General features: G+C 28.2%; 1 protein-coding gene across 3 annotated transcripts in view; it reads left to right on the forward strand.

Annotated features, from left to right (window-relative positions):
• LOC142331274 (uncharacterized) overlaps positions 1–22,651 on the forward strand; it is a 58,178-nt gene that overhangs the window by 21,334 nt on the left and 14,193 nt on the right. For 2 of the 3 annotated variants that reach the window (XM_075377051.1, XM_075377052.1), the window contains exons 7-10: positions 7,064–7,196; positions 8,991–9,061; positions 10,643–10,781; positions 19,217–19,354. In XM_075377051.1, the coding sequence (XP_075233166.1) occupies positions 7,064–7,196; positions 8,991–9,061; positions 10,643–10,781; positions 19,217–19,283 (410 nt within the window). In that variant the 3' untranslated portion in view covers positions 19,284–19,354. Of the gene's footprint in view, positions 1–7,063; positions 7,197–8,990; positions 9,062–10,642; positions 10,782–19,216; positions 19,355–22,651 lie in introns of those variants that run through there. The other variant, XM_075377053.1, reaches the window with a different exon arrangement.

Raw genomic sequence — 22,651 nt, forward strand, 5'->3', positions numbered from 1 at the left:
CAGTCACAACTGAATAAGAAATTGGATGGTAGTTATTCCAAAAAGATTTGAAAGCATATTTTATCAGATATTTAGGTAGGGAGTCTTATTTTCAATTGTTTTTTTTTTTAAGTTTAAACCATGTTTATCGTGGTAAATTAAAAATCAGTTGTTTATTTAATGATTTTTTGACAGTAGAGTATAATACTGCATGTATCTATTTATTACAAACCTTAGAGAAACATAATTGATATGATATATAAGGAAGGTCATTTAAATATAAACGAGAATTTGCTTATATAACTTTTTATGTTAGATAAAATTACAAATAAACTTGGTCCCATTTAATGTTTATTTGATGCTCTTTCATACGTTATACAAGCCCATATTTACATAAATTTTTATTTCAAGGTCACACCACCTTTAACCTTGAATTTTTAAAAAACAGGTCTTCAATTTTTAATGAAAAATTTATGTTATTATGCTATGAAGCAGTTAAGAAAATTTGAAACTGGGACTGCTTTGGTATCAGGAGATAAAAAATAAAATGTGTATCAATGTTTTAACAAAATTTACTTTTTTTTAAATTTCTATTTATTTTTATAATAAGACAGTAATGAATATTAACTCAAAATGAGGTTGAAAATTACACTTTTTGCTTAAAAGTAAAATTAAGTTAGTAATTTTAAGTAAAATCATACAGTTTTAAATGTTCTAAAAAACTGAAGTGTAAAACATAATTTATACAGAACTATGTATTATTTTTACATAATATAATTCTCAAGACTCACTTCTCCTAATTCAAGATGCTACAGTAATATAGATAATAATTGTACAACTAATAATTAAAATGTAATAATGCTTGTCTTAAATAATTACAATTATGTAATTTATGATTTGAACATTTTGACAGTCTTAAAATCTTACACAGTATACAAAAAGTAAGGCAAATCAATAAATTTCAAATGAAAGTTTTATACATTCTTAAATTAACTGTTTCATTACAGTAGTTGTTACTTTAAATAAATATTTTAATTTGTTAATTTAACAATAGTCTGATGAAATACATCAACAGCACTTATGTATTGATTACTATTAATGTACTGATTAAGAGTATATGCTTATTTTAAATATTGATTATTTCACTGTCAGTTTTTCATTTGCCTGAGTAGTTTCCTTTTCAGATAATGTATATATATGTCCAGTTGCAGTTTTTGGATTAACTTTCATTAGTATTTACTGTCAAGGTAATATAATATCACTGTGTGCTGGAAAAACATAAAAAGGAGATGGACCTTTAGGGTGAAGAAAACTTACTTCTTCTGTCGATTCATTTGCAGATAATACACTAGCTAACCACCAAGTACCATTATATTATAAATGCACGTTAAAAAACCTTTTATATCAGAAATTTCAGGAAAACCAACTTCTGTTTCATGAAAAACTATGTTGTTCATATTCTTCATTTTCAGAAATAATTTTTGTTTTAAGAAGTCCTTTCCTGAATGGTAAAAAAAATATGCAACTTTTGATTACCTAGGATTGTCATCGCTTTTGCTAAATGAGGTGCTAAATACTTTTCTTCTTTCTGATATTCTTCATTTGAAACAGATATGAAGTTGATATTTTTAATATTTTATCAAGCCTAATCATAAAGCTGAGTGACTGTTATTTGATCTTGGTATGAGCGTTGTAAACTTGCTTTTGATGCTACTCTTTTAAGAGTACCACCAAGACAATCACATGCACTCTTGCCATATGATTTGGCAAAGAAGTGTCTTGATGCCTCGACACCAAAGTCATCCTTATGGTATTTAAATTCACAAAATTTTTACAATTTTAATATTGTGCTGCTGAGTCATCTGAGAAGTGAATTAGTTTTTTTCTGAAAAAGGTTAACTGATATTGTGTAATGCTTAACACGTTCAGTGCTAGTGATGTATCAAGAAACCAATCAATGTGGCTGATTTTATTATTTTTTTTAATTCACATCTTTAAGACCTTTATCAATGCCAGTATTTATTATTTTTTTTTTATAATTTAGTAATGCATTTTGGCCAGAAACTGATGAAATATTTAAGACGCCACAGTGACGTCGCTTGCCACAGAATATAGACCTAACACATCATCTCTGACTAAATGTCATCCATTCTTCTGCTATACAGTCTTGCTATTATTTGTAAATAATGAAATATTTATCGCATCGAAATAATTTATATTTTTTATCTAAATATAGGCTTAGGGTTATTTCGTAAAACATGACAAGTAGCAAACAGAATAATTATTGTGTTATATTTTCATTAGTTTTATTAATACTGCGTAATCTACAGTAATAGAAGCATATTAAATATTATAAACTTTACAGACAGAACAGACTGTAAATTGTTATACTGGGTGAGACATAAAATAAAAACACGTATCAGAATTGATAATTATTCATTTTGTTATAATAATCAAACAAAACGTTAATATTTTATCAAATACAATCATAAAACAGTACAGTTCTGAAAAAAATAGTTCAAAGGAATAACATAAACAGTGGTAAATATAATACAATACTAAAATGGAAATAATAGCAATAAAAAACTTACTAAATGTGAACTAGCCTAAATGGTAGATTTCAAAACAAGAAGACAAAGAGTTGTTTGCAAAGAACACAACGAACAATAAATAAATATTGGGATTTTGTTCTAACTTTTTTTTTAGTGCATACTCTGCATTTCCTTCATGGTTTACCAGATTCACTCCTTTCCATTTGCCATGGAATATAAATTTGGGTTTAGCCAATGCCTCTATAAACTGCTGGTTCCAGGCTTATTTTTTGTTGGTTAATGTAGATTAATTTTTCAATAACATGTCCTGAAATTTTAACAATATCATTTTTTTTTAATCCTATATGTCTTTTAAAGTAGATATGTGTTATTCATAATCATATGAAATATATAAATAGCATCACAAAGTTTTTCTTTCTGTGGGGTAGTAAGCCATGAGTTGATCTGCTCAAACAATTCCACCCATACTTTCAGTCATATTTTGTGATGGCCTCGAGCTTATATTTTTCTTTTTCAGATCTGATTTTGACTGTTATCATTTGTGCACTGAATTAAGAAGAAATTGTTATTATCTGGCATTTGTCAAACCACTTAAATATACAGATACTTTTCTTGTTGTAATCTTTTAACCTTGCACAATTTCTCCCCTTGAAATTCTTTTATTAATAATATAGACTGGATTTTCTTTATGGTTTGCTTTCAGGGTCCCCGTTACATAAGGTTTTCTTCCCAACAATTCATCAGTCAGAGGTACACTTATAAAAATGATCCATATATACACTGTGTCCTACGTCACATGAAATTTGCCATTTTCCAGCAAATTTGGAAGGCTCTAAAAGCAAAATGGTTAATGATAGAGATCTGAAATTCAGTATTTTCTAATAGCTATCAACAGTTAATTCATACCAAATTTCATGAAAATTCCAGTTGGTCGGGTTGTGAATGCTATAATCTTGTTGATTTGACACGGAATGACCCTTTGTGTCATTCAGTTGGAATGTTAAATGCATTCATTTCATGTTAAATGCAGTTGGAATATGAATTGCATTTGTTTTTATTTAGTTAGGCTTTGATTGTAACTGTTGGCAAAGAATCTGTGGATAAAGAACTTCAATAAACATATGAATATTCTTCAACATCCATGATCAATAGGTTTTCGAATAGTTCATTGGTTCAATTTATTTAAAATTTTTGATCTCCAAATTGTGCTACAAAATAAATATGCAATTAATTATAAAATAAAAATAGAATTGCTTAAAGTTCATATTAATAATTATTAAATACATGAAATAATAAAAATTGGATATGTGAAGATACTAAAATAAGTAAAATAATTACATACTAAATAATTCAAAGAAGCTGGTAGCGAATTATATAACTTTCACCCTTTGGTGATTGGATTTCAATTATCCATAGATCTCAGGAATGGTTGAACTGAGTCTGTACAAGATTACACTTCATTTGTACTCTTACATATCATCCTCTGAAGTAATACCTGAACGGTAATTCCCAGAGGCTATAAACAGGAAAAGGAAAGAAGTAAAGAAATTTCAAGTTTTCTAACTTGAAATTAATTTTAATTATTTTACACCAATACGAAGGTAGGCTGATGTTTCCAGCCTGATAAAGAAAACAACATTTTTTGGTTTTATTTTTAAATATAACCTCTACAAAGACATACATTTGTCTTACTGGTGCTGTAATTTAGTTATACCATTTTTATAATGCGGTTTGTCAAGCTCCTCAACTTCTTCATTGTAACTTTAAGAGAAACTTCCTCATTGTTCTTAAATCGTTGTCCTTCAAGCCATTTTTTGAGATTAGGAAATAGGTGGTAGTTGCTGGGTGCTAAATCTGGCAAATGAGACAGATGAGCAAGCAATTCAAATTTTGGTTTGTTGATTTTAGCCATTGCTATGACTGACGAATGTGGTGGTGCATTGTCATGGTGAAAAAGATTTTTTTTTGCTATAAGTGGTCATTTTTTTCTTGGGTATCTCCCACACTTTTAATCTACGGTTTTTCAGCATGACTTTATGGAACTTTTCTATCATTTTCGTCGTCGCCTCAATGGGACATCTGGAGCATGGTTTGTTCTCAGTGCTCTTATGACCTTTTATAAATTCAGAAACCCACTGTTTTATCATTGAATATGATGGAAAAATGTTGAATCCATTTCTTGTTTGATTTGAAACGATGTCAAACCTTTCAAAAGGAAGTATTTTATAACTACATTTTTCTAATTTTTCCATTTTCATGAAAGTAACAAAGATGTCCTACTACAAACACTGTCAGATGTATACTAACCAAGCCAATAACTTGGTTAGAATACTAACCAATTGTACTTTGGAATACCAAATATAGACCTGCTCATACGATCTCTGTCAGGCCAGAGATTTATCAGCCTATTCTTTACAAGTTGATTTGTAACTTTGGAATAGTCTTTTAAAATGTATGAATACATCTCTTCTTCATAAAAGGAGTCTAGTTCCCCCCATTTTAACAGCACAAACATGTGTTCCCATATGTAATAATTTAGAATAATAAAAGGAATAATCTAACTATATTAAAATTATTTAAATTTAAAAACATAAAATTTTGAAGAATTGTGAGACATACTTTGTAAATATTATACGTAACTGTAAATATAGGCGGTAGATATAATATATGTAATAGTAAAAATAAGTATTATGATTCTGTTTTTTCTCTTCATACTTAAAAAGCATTTAACATATAAGTTTCTAAAGTTGAATATACACATGTTTAAAAGAACATATATGAAAATTAAGAATTTTTTTATTGTGTTGAAATTTATAAATGATTTTTGTAATTATTTATAAAAAAATTTTTGCTGCTTCTATTTTTACTCCTTAAAATATAGCGTAGTATTATACTACATTTTAGTAAATCTTGTTTTGTTTTGATACACATTTTTTACTTTATCAATTATAATAGCGGGTGAATAGGTTGGATATGAATAGAGCACTTGTTCAAAATTTAAGGAGTGCCCATTGCAGAGCATTAATTATATGCACTGATGTTTTTAAAACAATCAAAATTTTAAAATCAAAAGGTTTTTAAAACAATCAATAAGGCTCGCCATATTGGGGAAGGCTCTCTCAATTGATTTAGTGGTGAAAGTTCGGGCAGCCATGTGGAGATTGCAAAGAGGCAGGGAGCAACGAGTGAGTCAATGCGGCAAGAGCCGCACTGTCAGATCATGTGGGAGGTTCTTGATGTGGTTGCTGTGTTCAACCGACATCAGTAGTTTACTTAAGGGAAAGACTCCTAACGTTTTGCTGAGGGAAGCTAACTTTGAGATATATGGCTGACCACCAGCCAATTAGGGCTCCAAACGCTTTAATATGGTGGACAGGTACTTGCTGGCATTCAGTGACCTAGGCATGGCAGCGAATTGCTGTATAAACAAAGTAAATTTTAACTTATGAATGTCATATATATTTTTAGTAGTTGACAGGGTGCGCCTACCGATTTTAGTAAATATATGACAAGTGAGTGGTTGGGAAATGTAAGCCGGTGGTGTATGAACCGCACTTAGTCCGCTCATGCTGTTAGGTAAGCTCTAGGAGCTACTTAGGACAGTGGTTGTTAAACTGTTTCGAGGCTCAGTAGCTGTTTGTGGCACAGACATTCGATCTTATGCTTTAGGGAGACAGAATTGGGTGGTGGCGGGAGAAATGCTAAGCAAACCAATTACCACTTATAGCAATGTACGATGGTATAGCTGTAATGGGAAAATATGTAAATCAGTCAAAAAATCTAAAAAAATTGCTCTTTTTTAAAGTTTTGTGCCTTGAGGAGACATTAAAAAAAATCTTTTAAACAAAAAAAATAAAATGTAAATAATCTGAATAAAACAATCCAGTGCTTCCCAAGTCCACAAAATATTTTTTTTTAGACATATGTTGGTTGACCTGTATTTGGTGTTATAATTCTGGACCCCCTTGACCAAAATTAATTATTCATACCAAATCTAATATTATAAGTATACATCAGGTTATAAGTTATATTAAATAACAGAAAATGGAATTTACTGAAGGATTTTTGTTTGTGAAGTATTTCTTACACTTATAAAATTTTAATAATCTATAAAATAATTGGAGAAAAATGTATCATATATTAATGAGAACCCACATTACATTAAATAAATAAACAAACCAATAAATTTATATAGATTTATATTTTTTTTTATGTTAATGAAAATTAACATCTGACAGAGAAATATAAAATCCACAAACAAATTGCACTGTACAAAAATTTATCCTTTCCAATTACTATATTGAGTCAAATTCAATAACTTGATCGCTTTTGCAGTTGATGAAGTGACTAAACTGTGTAATATTGCAGTAGATATAGTAACCATGAAGGATCCATCTTGCTCACAGATCTGTTAATGTAGTAACTTTTTTGGTTTTTTTTTTTTTTTTTTTGTTTTTACTGTTCTAGTTGATGTCTTTTTCTGTACTCTATGTAAGCTTGAATTTGGCCAATTTTTTTTTATTACTTTTTAGGGAATATAATCAAGCAGAATTCATTTGAAGCAAAAGAAAGAGGCGATAGTGATGCTGATAGTACTTCCATTCACCAAAGTTTTAAAGTTCCTCCTAAAAAGAAACTCTGTCCAAGAAGAGCAAAAATAGAGTGGTAAGATACTTCTTTAGATCCTGTAATTCAATATTTTACATTTGTTAATAACTATTTCATACATATTACTTTTTTATGATCACAGTATACATTAAAAAAAAAGAAGCTTATTTTTGAAGAATTTTATTCAGCTAACTATTTGATGGAAAAATTAAGTTTTATAGTGTAAAAAAAATCAGTTCACTTCTGTGTGAGTAGTATGAGTTCTCCAGGTGGTCTGAAGAAAACTTATAGGAAGTACTGAAATTCGCCTACCATAATTTTCCTGGTTTACAAATAGTACAATTTTAGCATTCCACAATTTTGTTGTGGGATTGTATAACAAGCAGACAAATTCATTCATAACTTGATATATCTCTTTCACAGTAAATGAAATGAGTTAACTGTGGTATTAATGATATAGTAAGCATAAAGGATCCCCAACTTGCCCACAGAGGTGTGGATGTAGTATCTACATTAAATAGTTTAAAAAATTATCATTTTTTGTCATTACTATTATATATGATTGTCTTTGTATATAGAAAAAAGTTTTTATCAAAATTTTATAATAGTCTGTTATAGTCTTATGCAATTTAGTATTTAAAATGTTTTTCTGATGATCACTTGCATATGATGATAAATTCTTATTTAATGTAAGATAGCATTGCTCAATCTATCAGTTAGGTCTGCATTAGAAAAGTTTGGTGTTCAAGGGCTACTAGAGAAAGACATCGTAAGCAGTAAGATCAAATGAATGCTAACCAGTATTTTTGTTGCTATAGTGAAATGTGATGCTTTTGAAATATTAGATGAATTTGAGGACACTCTCACCTTGTGAGACCTGGCATCATTGTGTTGAAGTTTTGCGCTTGATTATTTTTTTCACAAGGATATTCCATATATTTCTACATAACGGTTACTAATTGTGCCGTGGATAATTCCAAAGCCTACACTTTGTTGTTTATTAATATTTGAACACTGTAAGACCTGCTTGATGATTTATTTTTTAAAGCTGATCTTGTGGCTTTGAAATTTAATTTTGCTTCCCAGAATCCTTGCATTTCAATTTAACCTACATTAAATCACAAAGTTTCTGCAGTACAATTGAAATTTATTAAAAGTAAGTCTCTGTTCCAAAAGCTCACCATTTAAGGTTTGACTGTGGTTGGAAAGTGGTATTTGAGGATATAGTTTCCTCCACTTATCATTATCATTACTTAGTAGAGGCTGTTCAGATTCAGTTTCATTTCATGTTATTAAAAATTATTAAAAAGTACTTTGAAATATAAAGGTCTTTCGATCAGCTGCACACAGCTCCTTTCAGATGCACTGAGCTCCGAATGGCTCACACAGTTCCAGCAGCTTCACTCTGCTCCTTCCTACTATAGAAATGAGCTATTGTTCTAATGTAAGTCGGTCTTTTGCTAGCCTTCATGGAGTCAACATAATATTACATAAAAGGTTCAATTATAAGTTCAGTGGTATTATATACAAATTGACAAGTACAATAATATTATATATATTTATATATACACTTTACATATCCAATAAAAATAATTAAATATAAACTACAAAGGCTTTATTTATTCATGAACCAGCAATAATAAAGGATTAGAATAATTACATCTAATCAAGGTATGACACCAAGATGACTGTTATTTGACAGAGGCATTTCCTATATAAATTATTTTATTTTTTAAATTGTTTTCTCCTAAAAATATTTTTTTCCTTCAACTTTACATTACTTCTTCAAACACATAATATAGTTTGACATTAATAATACTAGTAATTGTTTATTTTATTTTTTTTTTTCAGTGAAAATTTCATACATGCAATTACAGCTTCACCTCGAAGAGGTTTAATGTCACAGAAAAAAAGTACTAAAGGTAACTTCTAACTGTAAAAGTATGTAATAGTTAATATCCAGTAAATCTTTAGTTAAATGAATCTCTGTTGTCTGAACTATTTTTGTAATTTGTGTATTATTAATATATTATATTCTTATTTTATTTTCTGTGGAGCCAGTTTGCTCCACATTGAAAAAAATGGGATAAAGGTAATTGCAAATTCCTTCTCTATTGCACTGGTTTCAATCATCTTTAAATTAACAATAGTCCAAGTATTACAATATTTAAAGTATTGTTCTTTTTTAAAAATGTACAGTTCTTCAAATCCATTCCCAAGTTGTAAACTTTTATACAAGCATATGATGTACTATAGTAGATATCTTAGCTACTAAATTACAGCAGTGTTCAATAAATTTTATTCTGCAGTAAGAACACTTCAAAAATATTTTATGTGAACTTTGTGTTTTATAAAAAATATATTTGAGAAGCAAATATTGCACAAACCATTTTATCATATAGCATTTAATAAAAGAAAGTAAAGTATCAGTTCTTTAAAAATTATAAATAAAGTTGTAGAAATTGTTTGTTACAAAGATTCACCTCCTCTATAGCCTGCTTAGTTAAATATTGAATCGATTTTAATAAATGGTGTTCATCAATTTGTTATGAATGTAATGGTTTTTTTTTTCTTGCTTCATGCTTCAAATGTAAAAGTTGTTGAACCAACTGATAAAACTTTCTCAGAGTTTTGAATCCCTTGATCAGAATGCTTGATGATTAAATTCACTTCATAAGCTTGAAACTTATGTAACAGAATATTGAACGGTAATTTTTTGTAAAAAAATTGAAACACTTAACATTCTACCTGAAAAAATGTATTTTTTTAAATTCACTTTCATTGAGAGGAGGATTATTAAAACAATGCTGGAAACATTTATTTGTCAATAATTTTCTAATTTTTCCTTTCAATAAATCTGTTAAATAGTGTTTGAAATGTAGACTAATTACAATTTTTCAACGGATCAGTTTATCAGCTCTGGTTCACATCATTTTTTTGCATTTAATTAGTTTTTTAAAATTTGCCACTTGCCCTATCTTTATTTTTTAAGGTTTTGAGGCCTCTCCTCCTCTGCACCACAACACTGGAGATGTTGGATATTGGGTAAAAAGGATAGTTATTATGGTTGGAGTAAATATATGAAAATTAACATTTTTCATCTTCAGCCATTAAAAAATTAGGAGGAGTTTAAAGGTGTATCACTGAATAATTAATACTGAAAAAAGATGAAATGATATTATCTACATTGATCAGAGAGTCGGTGAAACATTAACAAATAATTGTGTAATTTTTATTCATATTTTGTGTGTTCTTATATTAGGAACTGAGTTCCTGTTTAGTGAATTGTGGACAACCTCAGATTATTATATTTTGAATTAGATATCCTCTGAGAAATTTTGTGACTATTTATCAGAGTAAGCAAAGGGAATGATGGCTAACTAAATAGTTGAAAGTTACTAAATATAAGTTATGCAGAGACTTTTATTTATGAAGTTAAATAAACAGAGATATTCTAATTTTTTTAAATAAATAATAGTTTTAGTTTGTTTATCTTTTTACAGGAAGATCTGGTAAGCTTCGAGATTTTCAGAAAGAAAATTTGCCTGCAGAAATTGCTCCAAGCAGCACTACTAAACAGAAGAAAAGTAGGAATACATCCAGCATTACAGACAGTCGTTCAGACAATAACAACAGTAAAAGGTTAATTCTGATAGTTAATTTGTTTTAATTTGATACTTTTTCTGGCTTTATCGCCGTACTTAGTATTATATCCAGTTAATTACATGTATCTTATGTTACTGTTGTATTATCTTTTTTTTCTGGAGCTTCCTTTATTTAAGGAGCATGAATTTACTTATGTATAAATCTTCTAAAATTCTTTTCAATATATTTTAAAATTGCATTGTATGCACTTACCCATAAAAATCTTATGTTTGATGTCTTTATCTACAACATTCCTGCTTACTTGCATGATTTTATCTGCCTATTTTGTGCTTGTGTGATTTACTTATTAATGCTTCGTGTTTCACTGCAAATTAATTTGATTTTAATTATAATTACTTGGCAAAACTATGATTATTTATTCAAAACTATTTCACTTTCTATTTAATGTGATTAGTGTATTGGTAACACAGGTTGACATCTTACAATTTTTATGTAATATTTTATTTTTTTTTTTGCTTAAAGAATAGTTCAACCATGAACTCGTAGTCGAGCATGAGAATACATAAATTGAAGTTCTGTAGTGTATGAAAAATGTTATGCTCGACTGGGATTTGAACCCAGAATCTTTGGGTGGAAGGCTGAGATGCTATCATTTTGCCATAGAGATCAGTGAATTATATACATTACATCTGTGCTTTTTTTTTGGGGTCATGGAGAAATTTTTGTTGCCATCAACATATTTATCTTTGTTATGTGGACCATCCTGACCGTAATTATGTTATTACCAGACTAAATGACATAATGTGAGAATTGGTCACAGACTAAAACTATAAGCGTAAATTATTATTCAATTTTTATTAACATCTTGTGTTAATTACTATTAAAAAAATATTTATCAAATGATTATAATAAAATAACATTTCTCTTTAATGACACGTTCTACATGGAAGAAGTTCCATTTAAAAGGTTGCAGCTTCTAACCTTATCAGACCATTGAATAATTTCTACAGACTGGTGAATTTTAGAAAATATTAAAATAAGTAAAGGATATATTTTAATATTGATTGACTTCATTCCCGGACAAGACAGCAAATAACTTCAATGAATTTCTCACTATTTACTCCTTTTCCTTTTCTTGATTCCTTCCTTCCCATTTTTGGTTTTGTAAACATGAGTTTTACTTTGCTAGATCCTTCATGCTGACAATGCTGAGACTTTAATAGCAGAACCAGTCAATTCTTGATATTAGCTAAGAGGGAGTATCAGAACTACAGAATATGAAGGGAGGGCAGGGCTCATCAATTTGATATTAGTTGTACCATTTTGTTCCAAGACCCCTGACTATTACCTCTGCGTTGGGACATTAGTTTGATTCAATTTTGTATGCCTTAACTCATTTCCATGGTTCCACTTATTTCCATATGATTTTATTTGACCGACTGAATTTTTATATTTAGAGATTTTATTAGGCATATTTGTTTTATTTTTAAATTATTTACCATCTGCTCTGTTGTGCAGATTAGTGGTAGAGTTGATTGATACATTTTTTTAAACTATTTTTTTTTTTTTTTTTTGCTGTTTTGTTTCATTCAAACACAAGTTACTGTCAAATTAATTTTCATAACACTTATTCAGTATTTATCATTTTATGTTATATGTTTCAGATTTTCTTAATGCGTATTTTTGTAATAAGCATTTGTTTAGTGGGTTTAAAAATGGTAAATATTCCCTTTATAATACTGCTGTTGTAGTACACCTTACCTTTCTTATTGATATTGTGGGAAATCAAATATAAATGGAAGAATAGTATTATCTATACAAATTATGCCTTAATTTTTTTTAGTACTCATTTTGACAGCATAAAAATCATGAAAATGACAAACATTTTTATGCCTTCCAGAAAAACTTAATTTTTGATTATAATGTTGTACTGTCTTAGTTATTTGGCTTTCTTTTTCTGACATGTTACCTAAACAATATCATTTCAACTAGAAATATAAAAGTTGCAAAATTTTTTGAGACAATGTATGCACTTTACAATTTAGAAAAACAATTTCACTTAAGACGGCAGCAAGTAATGAACGACAAGAATAATCGGATATACTATTTGTGATCTTTAGTAAAACAATGTTTGCATTTTTAATAACTTCATTACAGGGATTATTCATAGAGTAAAAGCAATTTATATAAATAATAACCAAGAAACATAATGACTAGTCAATTTTGTTAGAAATGTTAGAGGCAGCTTTGCAGACTAATTGTTGGTCTTGAGCATTTTTATAATCATCCTAGCCCACAGTCTATTTTTTATTTAATACAGACATCGTTTTCTGTATAATAAGCTTCTAAATTCATTAAAAAAGTAAACATTCATGTACTTTATTTTAATGCTGATGAGAGTTGATGTTTCAGTTATGATAAAATGACAATAAACAGAAATAATAGTAATAAAATAAGATACTTCAGTAAAAGAAATGTGTTAAACATGCACAGTGATTCCAAATTAAATGTTTTACCAGAACAGTTAATCATACTATTTATTCAATAAGTATTTTAATACTTTAAAATGAAAAATATTTTTTCACTATGCTCAGTATAAGGTCATATGAAAAACATCAGCTATTTCATTATTACTGATTAGTTAAGTAAATAGAGAATATTTTATATTTAAGTAATTTGTGTAGTGTGCATACTCATATTTACGTGTTTTCACCATTTTATTATAAAAGTGTTATTATATGTATGTAAGTTATATTAAAAAATTATCTACTTGCTGTACATTTAGCGGATTATATAGGCCTATTCGGAATGTTTTGAATCACCTTATTCATCTGTTACCAGTCCAGTGAATGAACAGTGACTGATGAAGTATATTCCACTTATGAAGTTCTTCAGTTTCATGAAAAGGTGGACATTTTCACTAGCTAAGTTTATGAGATAGGCAAAATGCTAAAAAAAATTCTCATTTTAAAGTTTCAAAGAGTTAGATTGTCTGGAAAAATTATAAGTCAGGTTTTGTGGATGATGATCACACCAGTTACATTACGCAGCCTGTCTTGCAATTCTGCATTCCATATGATCATATTAGTCATTCATAATATGTTTTAGCATATATTGTATCCCTTTCATTATAAACTTAATGAGTGGAACTTTTTGGGCCCTTATCTATTCAAGTTAAGTGAGAGCATTTACTTTTTGGATTTTGATGGCAAACAAGGATAATGCTATTTACTTGATGAGCATTTATTTTTCGATATAGCCTGGGAAACCTGTCTTGTTTCTTGTTATATTGTGCATGAGAAATAATATGTCAAAAAATGTCAAGTTCTGTGCACGTGTTGATTCCTAAGCTTATACTGAACCCATCTCACAATGATTTTTGAGTATCCACGATGAACAGTAACACTTTTTTAAACTATGCCGTAAAGAAATTTTTTATGGATTTCATCAAGTTTTAATGTCACTCCCTCCTTGGAATTTATAAATATGTTAAACAGCAAATCATCTGCAATGGTGAGTATTCAGTATTCAGTTCATTCATCTTCATGAATATGCTCCTCTTCATTAAATTTTTGACACCATCATTGCACTTTTGATTATCCATAACGTCATCTTAAATCTCTTTATCTTTTAATGAAACTCATGATGTGCATGATTTGCATTAAGGAATCTAATAACACGTCTTACTTCTTACATCATAGGATTTTCAATCTTATTTCTACTTTAAAAAGGCACAGAAATAACAAAAGCTATTAAAGTGATGAAATTCATACTGAGAGAATGACAAAAGTTATTGGAATTAGCTGACCTTTAATTTGTCAGAATTATTGACCAATATCAAATAAATTTATATTAATGCCTTAACACGTATCTCTTTCCTTATGACCCTTGTGAATGTTCAGATTTAATGGCTAGGTAGTCATGACCAATTAGAAACTTTGAACCTTGGAATTGTGAGTGACCTTTGATGGTTTTGATTTTATTTTAAATCTGAAAAAATGAAATGGCAGTGAACTTGTGAATATTTTACAGGTTCTGGTATAGGGAATCTTACCTTCAGAAATCATATTTTACTGTTCATCTTATACACATACTTTGATAATTTAAATTATAATTTTAATTCTAAACATTTTTCCCCATCTGTGTGGTTTATTAAGTAAAGTAAAATTGAAACTTTGTAATTAAAAATTTATAAATAAAAATACTTAGTTTGAATGCGTAATTTTTGTACCAGCTAATGTAGTATATTACCTCTTTATTTCTCTCTCATTAAGTTTAATGTATAATGAAACATTGTACATTTATATGCAAATAAAAATAACACAGTTTTAAATCTGTTATTCATGGTTTTAAAAGTTTATGTTAACATTGTTGACATGCATATTCTCATTGTCGTACATGTTTTGTCTTTTTACTATGGGTGAAATGACAAGAAAAGACTATCATTAGTGAATTGTAGTTCAAATTAGCAATAAAAATTAACAAAAGAGAAAAGGGAACAAGAAACAGCAAATATTCGAGCAAACTAGGAACATGGCAGTATCAAGGAAATAGCGAAATTAAGTACCTTAGACTCTTACTTCTTCCTAAATTTATATAATTCAAATCATTCTGGTGTTCAATAGTGCTTGTGTTTTTAATTAGCAAGCTTTTACTATTCTTAGTTTTTCTCGAAGAATTCTGTTTATAGTATTCATGTATTCTGTTAATAGTATAGTACTGTAAGTTGTAATATTAGATGCAGATTAAAAAAGTGTTATGGGGAATTTTTGAGCACACCTTTCACATATCTGACCATGAACCCTGTGTCATGTTTTTGATAGAACCTTGTATTTGAAGCTTCTCTTATTGTTTATTAATTGACTAATTTAGACATTTTATTTGCTTACCTACTTATAATTACAATTATTATTTATTTTATTATATATGTTTTCAATTGTCAGCTTTCTTAATTTGCGACATTATGCTGCATAATTAATAGTTAAGTCTTAAATAAAATAACCAGATAATTCAGATATGAGGTTCAGTCTTAAGAGTCTGCTTAGACTTTCCTCTATTATCTCCTAGTCTAACCCTGGCTTTTCAGAGGTTGGAATGTGGTTGTTTTTACATATATGATCTAAAAGTATGAAAAGTTTCTTCTCAGTTTGATTTATGGTGTAGGTACATAAAAAAATTATTTGAAATAGAAGTAAATTCTGTAAATTGAGACTACTACAGTTTTTTAATCATGTGTCTGCATGTAGGATTGTGGGATTTTTGAAAATTTGTGTGGCATATATAATTTAAGACCCATGAGAATAGTTCTGAATTTTATGACTTTATTTCCTTTCTTTGTATTTCAAGATCAGTTTGTGCAGTTTGTAACAGTGCCCATTGGCAGCATGATTTTCTCCTAAATTGTATATATATATTGTATATATATATATATATATAGGCTTGAAATTAGAATATTTGTAAAATGACAATCTCTGTTGGCATTTTACTGAACTCTTGTTATATCATGTTGTGTTAAGGTCATTTACACTCTTTAACAAAATACAAAAATCAATTCAAAAGGCTGTACTGCATACCTTTCATGTGCAGATGTCTCATTCCTATAAACAGTATTGGATCAGAGCTATAATTTTTTAAGTTGGACCACTTTCCTAATTATGATTTGTATGGATCAGGTCATACAAATAAAGTCCAACCTGTGCTTCTATCAATGTCATTCATGCTCATACAATTCATCTTATCCTTTTCAACATTCTTGCTATTCTTTACCTCTAAAGGTTATCATTTTGATATTGACTGGAATTATTTTGAGAATCTAATAAATGGTAGTTATAGAAAGAATATGATTAGTGTATATGCAGTGTTATCAACAGTGAATATGAGTTTCAAAAATAAAACTGTCATATTATCAGCATTTACAATAAACGTTAACATTGTTCAGATCCTAACCTATATTGTAAAACTAAAATTTTATTGTTCAAACCCTTTCTATATCCTTACCTCAGGCCCAGTCCGATTCAGTGGACTATATTCAGGTTGCATAGAGACTATTAGATCAGCTATTGTTCTGTATGGAAACCTGATTCACCCTATTAGGAAATTTAAGTTTGGACAGTGACCAACATTACTGATGATAGCATAAAAGTTCCATTTACAGAACATGATTGAACTGGACTGAATTAGCTTCCTGTTGTGGTTACCTGGTGGATCAGTTATGCATCATGCAGTTGCTGGTTGGTGCCAGGTGATGTACTAAAGTAGAGTTGAATATCTGAAACCAGTAGTGACAGTGACTCCTAAAGGCTAGGTCTACTCCCAAAAAAAGATCTTTTGTTCTTGGTTTTGAAATCCCACTTGTAAAGTTTTTTTTTATTTTTTAATCTAACCTATAAAATTATGCCTTGAAAGAGATTAAGCTCTCCTTAATCCTTTTCTTTTTTGTTTATTTTAGCCCTCTTATATGTATTATAATTTCAGTTTTAAGATTAGATAAGTATTTTTTGTTAGTAATATTTTTCTTCCTCAAAATCTTTAATCACTAGATCAAATCCTTTCCTCCTTTTATATTTCCATTTTTGCCTGATGCCTCAAAAGCTGTCTTTCTGATAAAATTCTATAAAGTATTACCTTCTAATAATTTCTTCTATAGAATTCATAGTTACTAGTTTATTTAAATGAACCTCCAATAACTTTTGTAACTTTACAAACTTCTTTAGATATGGATATGTTTACAAGAAGATAACTCATTTTTTCTCACAAAGTAAAATGATTATTCCATAAACCACTAAATAATGATTGAAGAATGTGTATCATAATCTTTGTCTTATGTTTGCCAAATTCTGATTTAGTACAGCATAATTGATCAACTATCACCAACCTCTTCCTGCCCAGGTTTATTAATGCGCATCTTTTATTTATTTATTTGTTAACTTATTGCTAGAAACAGCATCTACCAATACCTCAACTATTCTTTTTATCTAATTCAGCATTCTTTAGCTTCTTCCAAAGTGCAAACTTGAGGAATTATTTTATTCCTTACATCAACATTGTAGTGTACAAGAATGATTGTACTGCTTTTTATATTTGTTCAAAAATATCTGATATTTGAAAAATTCTTTTAACTCTTACAGTTACCCTTTCTTTGGACATATACTCCAACCATGCAAAAACTTTTTTCCATCACTCTTGAACCATACAAGTATTCATTCACGTTGTGCTTATTTCTTTCAAGTTGTTATAGTTTTCTTTTCCCTTTTTTATTACTTTATAAATGAGAATATTGTATTTTATATTTCCATGAACAAGATTGTTGGCATGTAGATATTTAATCAAAATCAACTTATATAGAAGCCATTACATATTTCAGTGGTTATTTTAGATATAATGGCCATTCACTAATCTCTCTTGCAGATTTTGATGTGCCTGTAGGACTTTAAGTAAATTCTTTGAAACTATCTTTAGTGGTAAAATGAATGCTATGATGAATGTTTCAAAAGATCATCGATTTGAAGACTTTTAGATGAAATAAAAAAAATAAATCGCCGTGTTAGGTTTGAAATTAACTGGATTTTTAAAGCAGTTCTTGGTAAAATCAGCTATCAAAATTTAGATTATTATAAAAATGAATGGGGATGACAGTGGGACTTTTTACATGCTAAACCAAATACAATAATGATTTTTCAATTTGACTGTTTTTGACAATAAAATGCTCCGGAAAGTTAAAATATTTGCATTAAAAAAAAAAGAAAAAGAATATTGTTGTCCAATTGAGAGCAAAAATTTAATTTTTCTTTAACGATTTTATTAATTTTAAAACTATTCTTATTTTGTGCTTTAAAAAGTTAAAACATTTGCTACACCATTATTACTTACTAAAATTAAATAATGAACCATCCCCACCCATAAAAAAGTTGTATACAGGAGCCAGGAAAATGGTGATTTATAAAATATTCAATTTAAGTTAAAGATTTAAACATATATTGCAATGCTACTGTTACAGAAATATTGTGATAATTACTTACAAGAGTCTGTTTATCCCATTTTTTTATATCAAATTGTCATCATTGATCTATTATTTAGGGAATCACACACGTACTGAAATTTGGTAGAGTGCTTTTCTAAAACATCTACAGATGTATTTCAGGTTGTACTCTTTAGTCGCTAACAATCTGTGGAAGAATGAAGTTTAAGTTTAACTTAAATAAGATGAAATAAAATTTAATTTTTCTATCTATTATCTTTGTGTTTATGATAATAACATCATAGAATCTGAAAAAAATATGATAATTTCTCAAATGTAGCAGTATTTTGATTACAGTGTTTTTAAAGAAAAGAAGATTTCTTGAAAACAGAAACATTGCATTACCATTTTTCCATCCACCATGCCACATTTTCATTATTGTTACTTAAATAAAATATATTAAATAGTTTTAATTTTTTTTACCTTTATGTATTTATATTTATTCTTTGTACAGAATACCTGAAAATAAAGAATCTCCTCCGGCGTTCAGGATGGTTTTAAGATCAAGTCGCCTTCGTTAACCTTATCTTCAATATTATATCTTTTATAAATAAAATATGTCATTTTAAACTATTTTTTTTTTTAATTTTATCTATATGTATATATATTATATTAATATATATATAATATATTTATTTTAATAGTTGTAATAAGTTTTATTAGTTATATCAGAATAAAAAATTAGTGTAACTCTTTTAAAATTTGTAATAAATTTTTTTCATGTTTTAGAATCACAGAATTTATTACTGAAATCCAGTCTTTACTTAGTAACTTTTCTATTGACCTTTTATGTACTGATTATATACAGCAGAAACTGTTTAAACAATTATTGAAATGATTTTATTAACTGCCATTCCATTTCTATATCTCTAATCTACCTACTATTAAAATGATGTTGGTTGTTTTTATTGGAAAGAAGATTGGTCAAAAACTAAATAATGAATAAGTCGCTTTTTCTCCCTGTTCTTTATTCTTTTTCCCACTTTACTAGTTTTGATATACTTGACTCTTTTCTATTCTCAGCTTACAAAAAGCCCTAATATTGTATCTTTTTCATTTATTAAAAAAAATTGGATGTGGGCACTACATGACTTCCTTGTATGCGTATTAAATTACATATACACGTTTAATTTTTAAATTAAAAGTACATAAAATTTTATTTCATTAATAACTTCTGATATTTTTTCATATATATATATATTTTTTTGTTATTGAATTATTATTTATCATAATTTTTTTTTTTACCATTAGAGGTTAATAAATTATTAAGTCAGTATATCTAAATTAAAAAAAAAAAAAAAGATATGAATTCTGATTCGAAGCGATGTGCCCTCCCATTCCAAGATCCAAATATTTCATTAATTAAAATTTCATTTGGCTATAACTCTGGAACCAATGAAAATAATGTACCACGTATGTTATATCGTTGAAATGATCTCGATGAAGGTTTATTATTGCAGTTAAGAAAAAAAAATTTTTTTTTTTTGGATTTTGGGCTTATTTTTATATGTTTTATATCAATTGCAATCAAAAACGGAGGTACACAAGTAGATTTTATAACAGTCCTAAATCCAAAATTTCAACATCCTAAGACTAATTGTTTTTGAGTTATGCGAGATACATACATACATATGTACATACAAATGTCACGCTGAAACTAGTCAAAATAAATTCAGAGGTGGTCAAAATGGATATTTTTTTCATTGAAATCTGAAAACCAAAATTTTCACAATCATTATACTTTCTTTACTTCGTACAAGGAAATAAAAAAGGCCAATAAAAGTATTAAAGGGGGTATTAAAAGTATTAAAGTAAAGTATTAAGGGGGTTTTAATACATTTTTAAAATACTATCATAATTTTTTTTAGTCTTATAAATAATATTTATGTTTGAAATAAAAAATCTTTTACATTCTTCTGTTGTTATAGAAAGAAAAAATAGCTATACACATTTTGTGATTTAGAAAAAAAAATGGGAGTGATAAGAATTTTGATATTTATAAAAATATTTACTTTTGTGGGGAAAAAAGTTATATAAAAATTTAACTTACAATTGCAATAAATCAATTTTTTTTTTTAAACTATATTTTATAATATTGCTTTTTGATGAAAATGTTTCTTTATGCATTTTTGAAACTTTTAAAATTATCTTTAATGTGGACACTTTTTTATTACCATGTAAATTTATTTTGTACATGTTTTTCTTTCGTCTTTAGAAAAATGATTTGCACTTGATTTTCATTATAACAAATTACCCATTGAAAAATATTTCTATATTACTTATCGTTAATTAATTTTTTTCACTTTAAAACACTGATAATTCTTTGAATAAAGGTGAAAAATGTATTCTTATAAAGATAAAAAATTATCACTTAGCAGAAAATGGCACATTTCAATGAAAATTTATATAAATGTTTTTTTTAGATAATTAAGATGTTAGAGTTTGACAGTTGACTGCTCAACAATCTTGACATCAGTTTAATAGAGGAATGTAGTTTGTATATAAATCCTTAGGTTATATGTCTATGAATAGGAATTTAATTTCAGATGTTTGACGTAATTAGCTATGAATACTTTTTTAAAAAGTGGAAGAAATTCTGTTTGATAATCATCAAATAATAACTTTGTCTGCTTATGAAAAATTCACCTTTTTTAAATGTCTTAAAGTAATGAAAATTTAGGTTCAGCTCCTGTCTCTTCAAAAATGTACATTTTGTATTATTTTCTTTATTACAAAATTGATGTAGCAAGTGTTGGACAATTTTAACAAATTGATGGCATCAAAACAAAACCAATATTGTGGAGTGATATTTTATAGGATAATGTTGAATTAGGATTCTCTATTTTTCATTTATCCTTCATCTTTGTTTGTCACTTTACCAAAAATATTCTAATTTTTATTTTCATGACTCTCATTGAATTAATTATTAACTAATGCTAAGTGTTGTAGTACATACCTCACTAGTATAGTTTATGTAAGATTTTGTTGGAAACTTCTTTTTCTATTTTCATCAAACTATTCTGAATTATTAACTCACCTAGGTTAGAATTAATATGTAATTTATCTTGAAAAAAGTCCTGTATTTTTACTAACTTGTATAAAGTAAAGTAAGAATTGTGATCATGAAAAATTTCGGTTTTCAGATTTCAACGGAAATATCCATTTTGACTAATTTTGGCGACAGAACGTACATACGTATGTATCTCATAACTCAAAAATGATTAGCTGTAGGATGTTAAAATTTAGGATTTAGGACTGCTGTAACATCTAGTTGTGTATCTCCCCTTTTGATTACAATCGACCAGACCAAAAGTGTCCAAAAAAGCCTAAAATCAACAAAATTTGGATTTTGGACTTTTTCTTAACTGCAGTAATAAGTCCTCAACCCAGCCGGGTTGGTCTAGTGGTGAACGCGTCTTTCCAAACCAGCTGATTTGGAAGTCAAGAGTTCCAGTGGTCAAGTCCTAGTAAAGCCAGTTATTTTTACAAGGATTTGAATACTAGATCGTGGATACCGGTGTTCTTTGGTGGTTGGGTTTCATTTAACCACACACCTCAAGAATGGTCGAACTGAGACTGTACAAGATTACACTTCATTTATACTCATACATATCATCCTCATTCATCCCCTGAAGTATTATCTGAAAGGTAATTACTGGAGGCTAAACATGAAAAAGAAAGAAAGTAATAAGTCCTCTTTGAGTGAGAGCTTTTCAACAGTATATCATAAGTGGTACTTATTTTCATTGGTTCCAATGTTATAGCCAAATAAAATTTTAATTAATGAAATATTTGGATCTTGCAAGGGGAACACACTTCAGTTTGAATCCAACTTCATCTCATTTTTTTAACTTAAATATATTGATTTATTAATAATTATTCACCTCTG

The sequence above is a fragment of the Lycorma delicatula genome, chromosome 10 (assembly GCF_047948215.1).
Source record: "Lycorma delicatula isolate Av1 chromosome 10, ASM4794821v1, whole genome shotgun sequence".
In the NCBI taxonomy this organism is placed as follows: domain Eukaryota; kingdom Metazoa; phylum Arthropoda; class Insecta; order Hemiptera; family Fulgoridae; genus Lycorma; species Lycorma delicatula.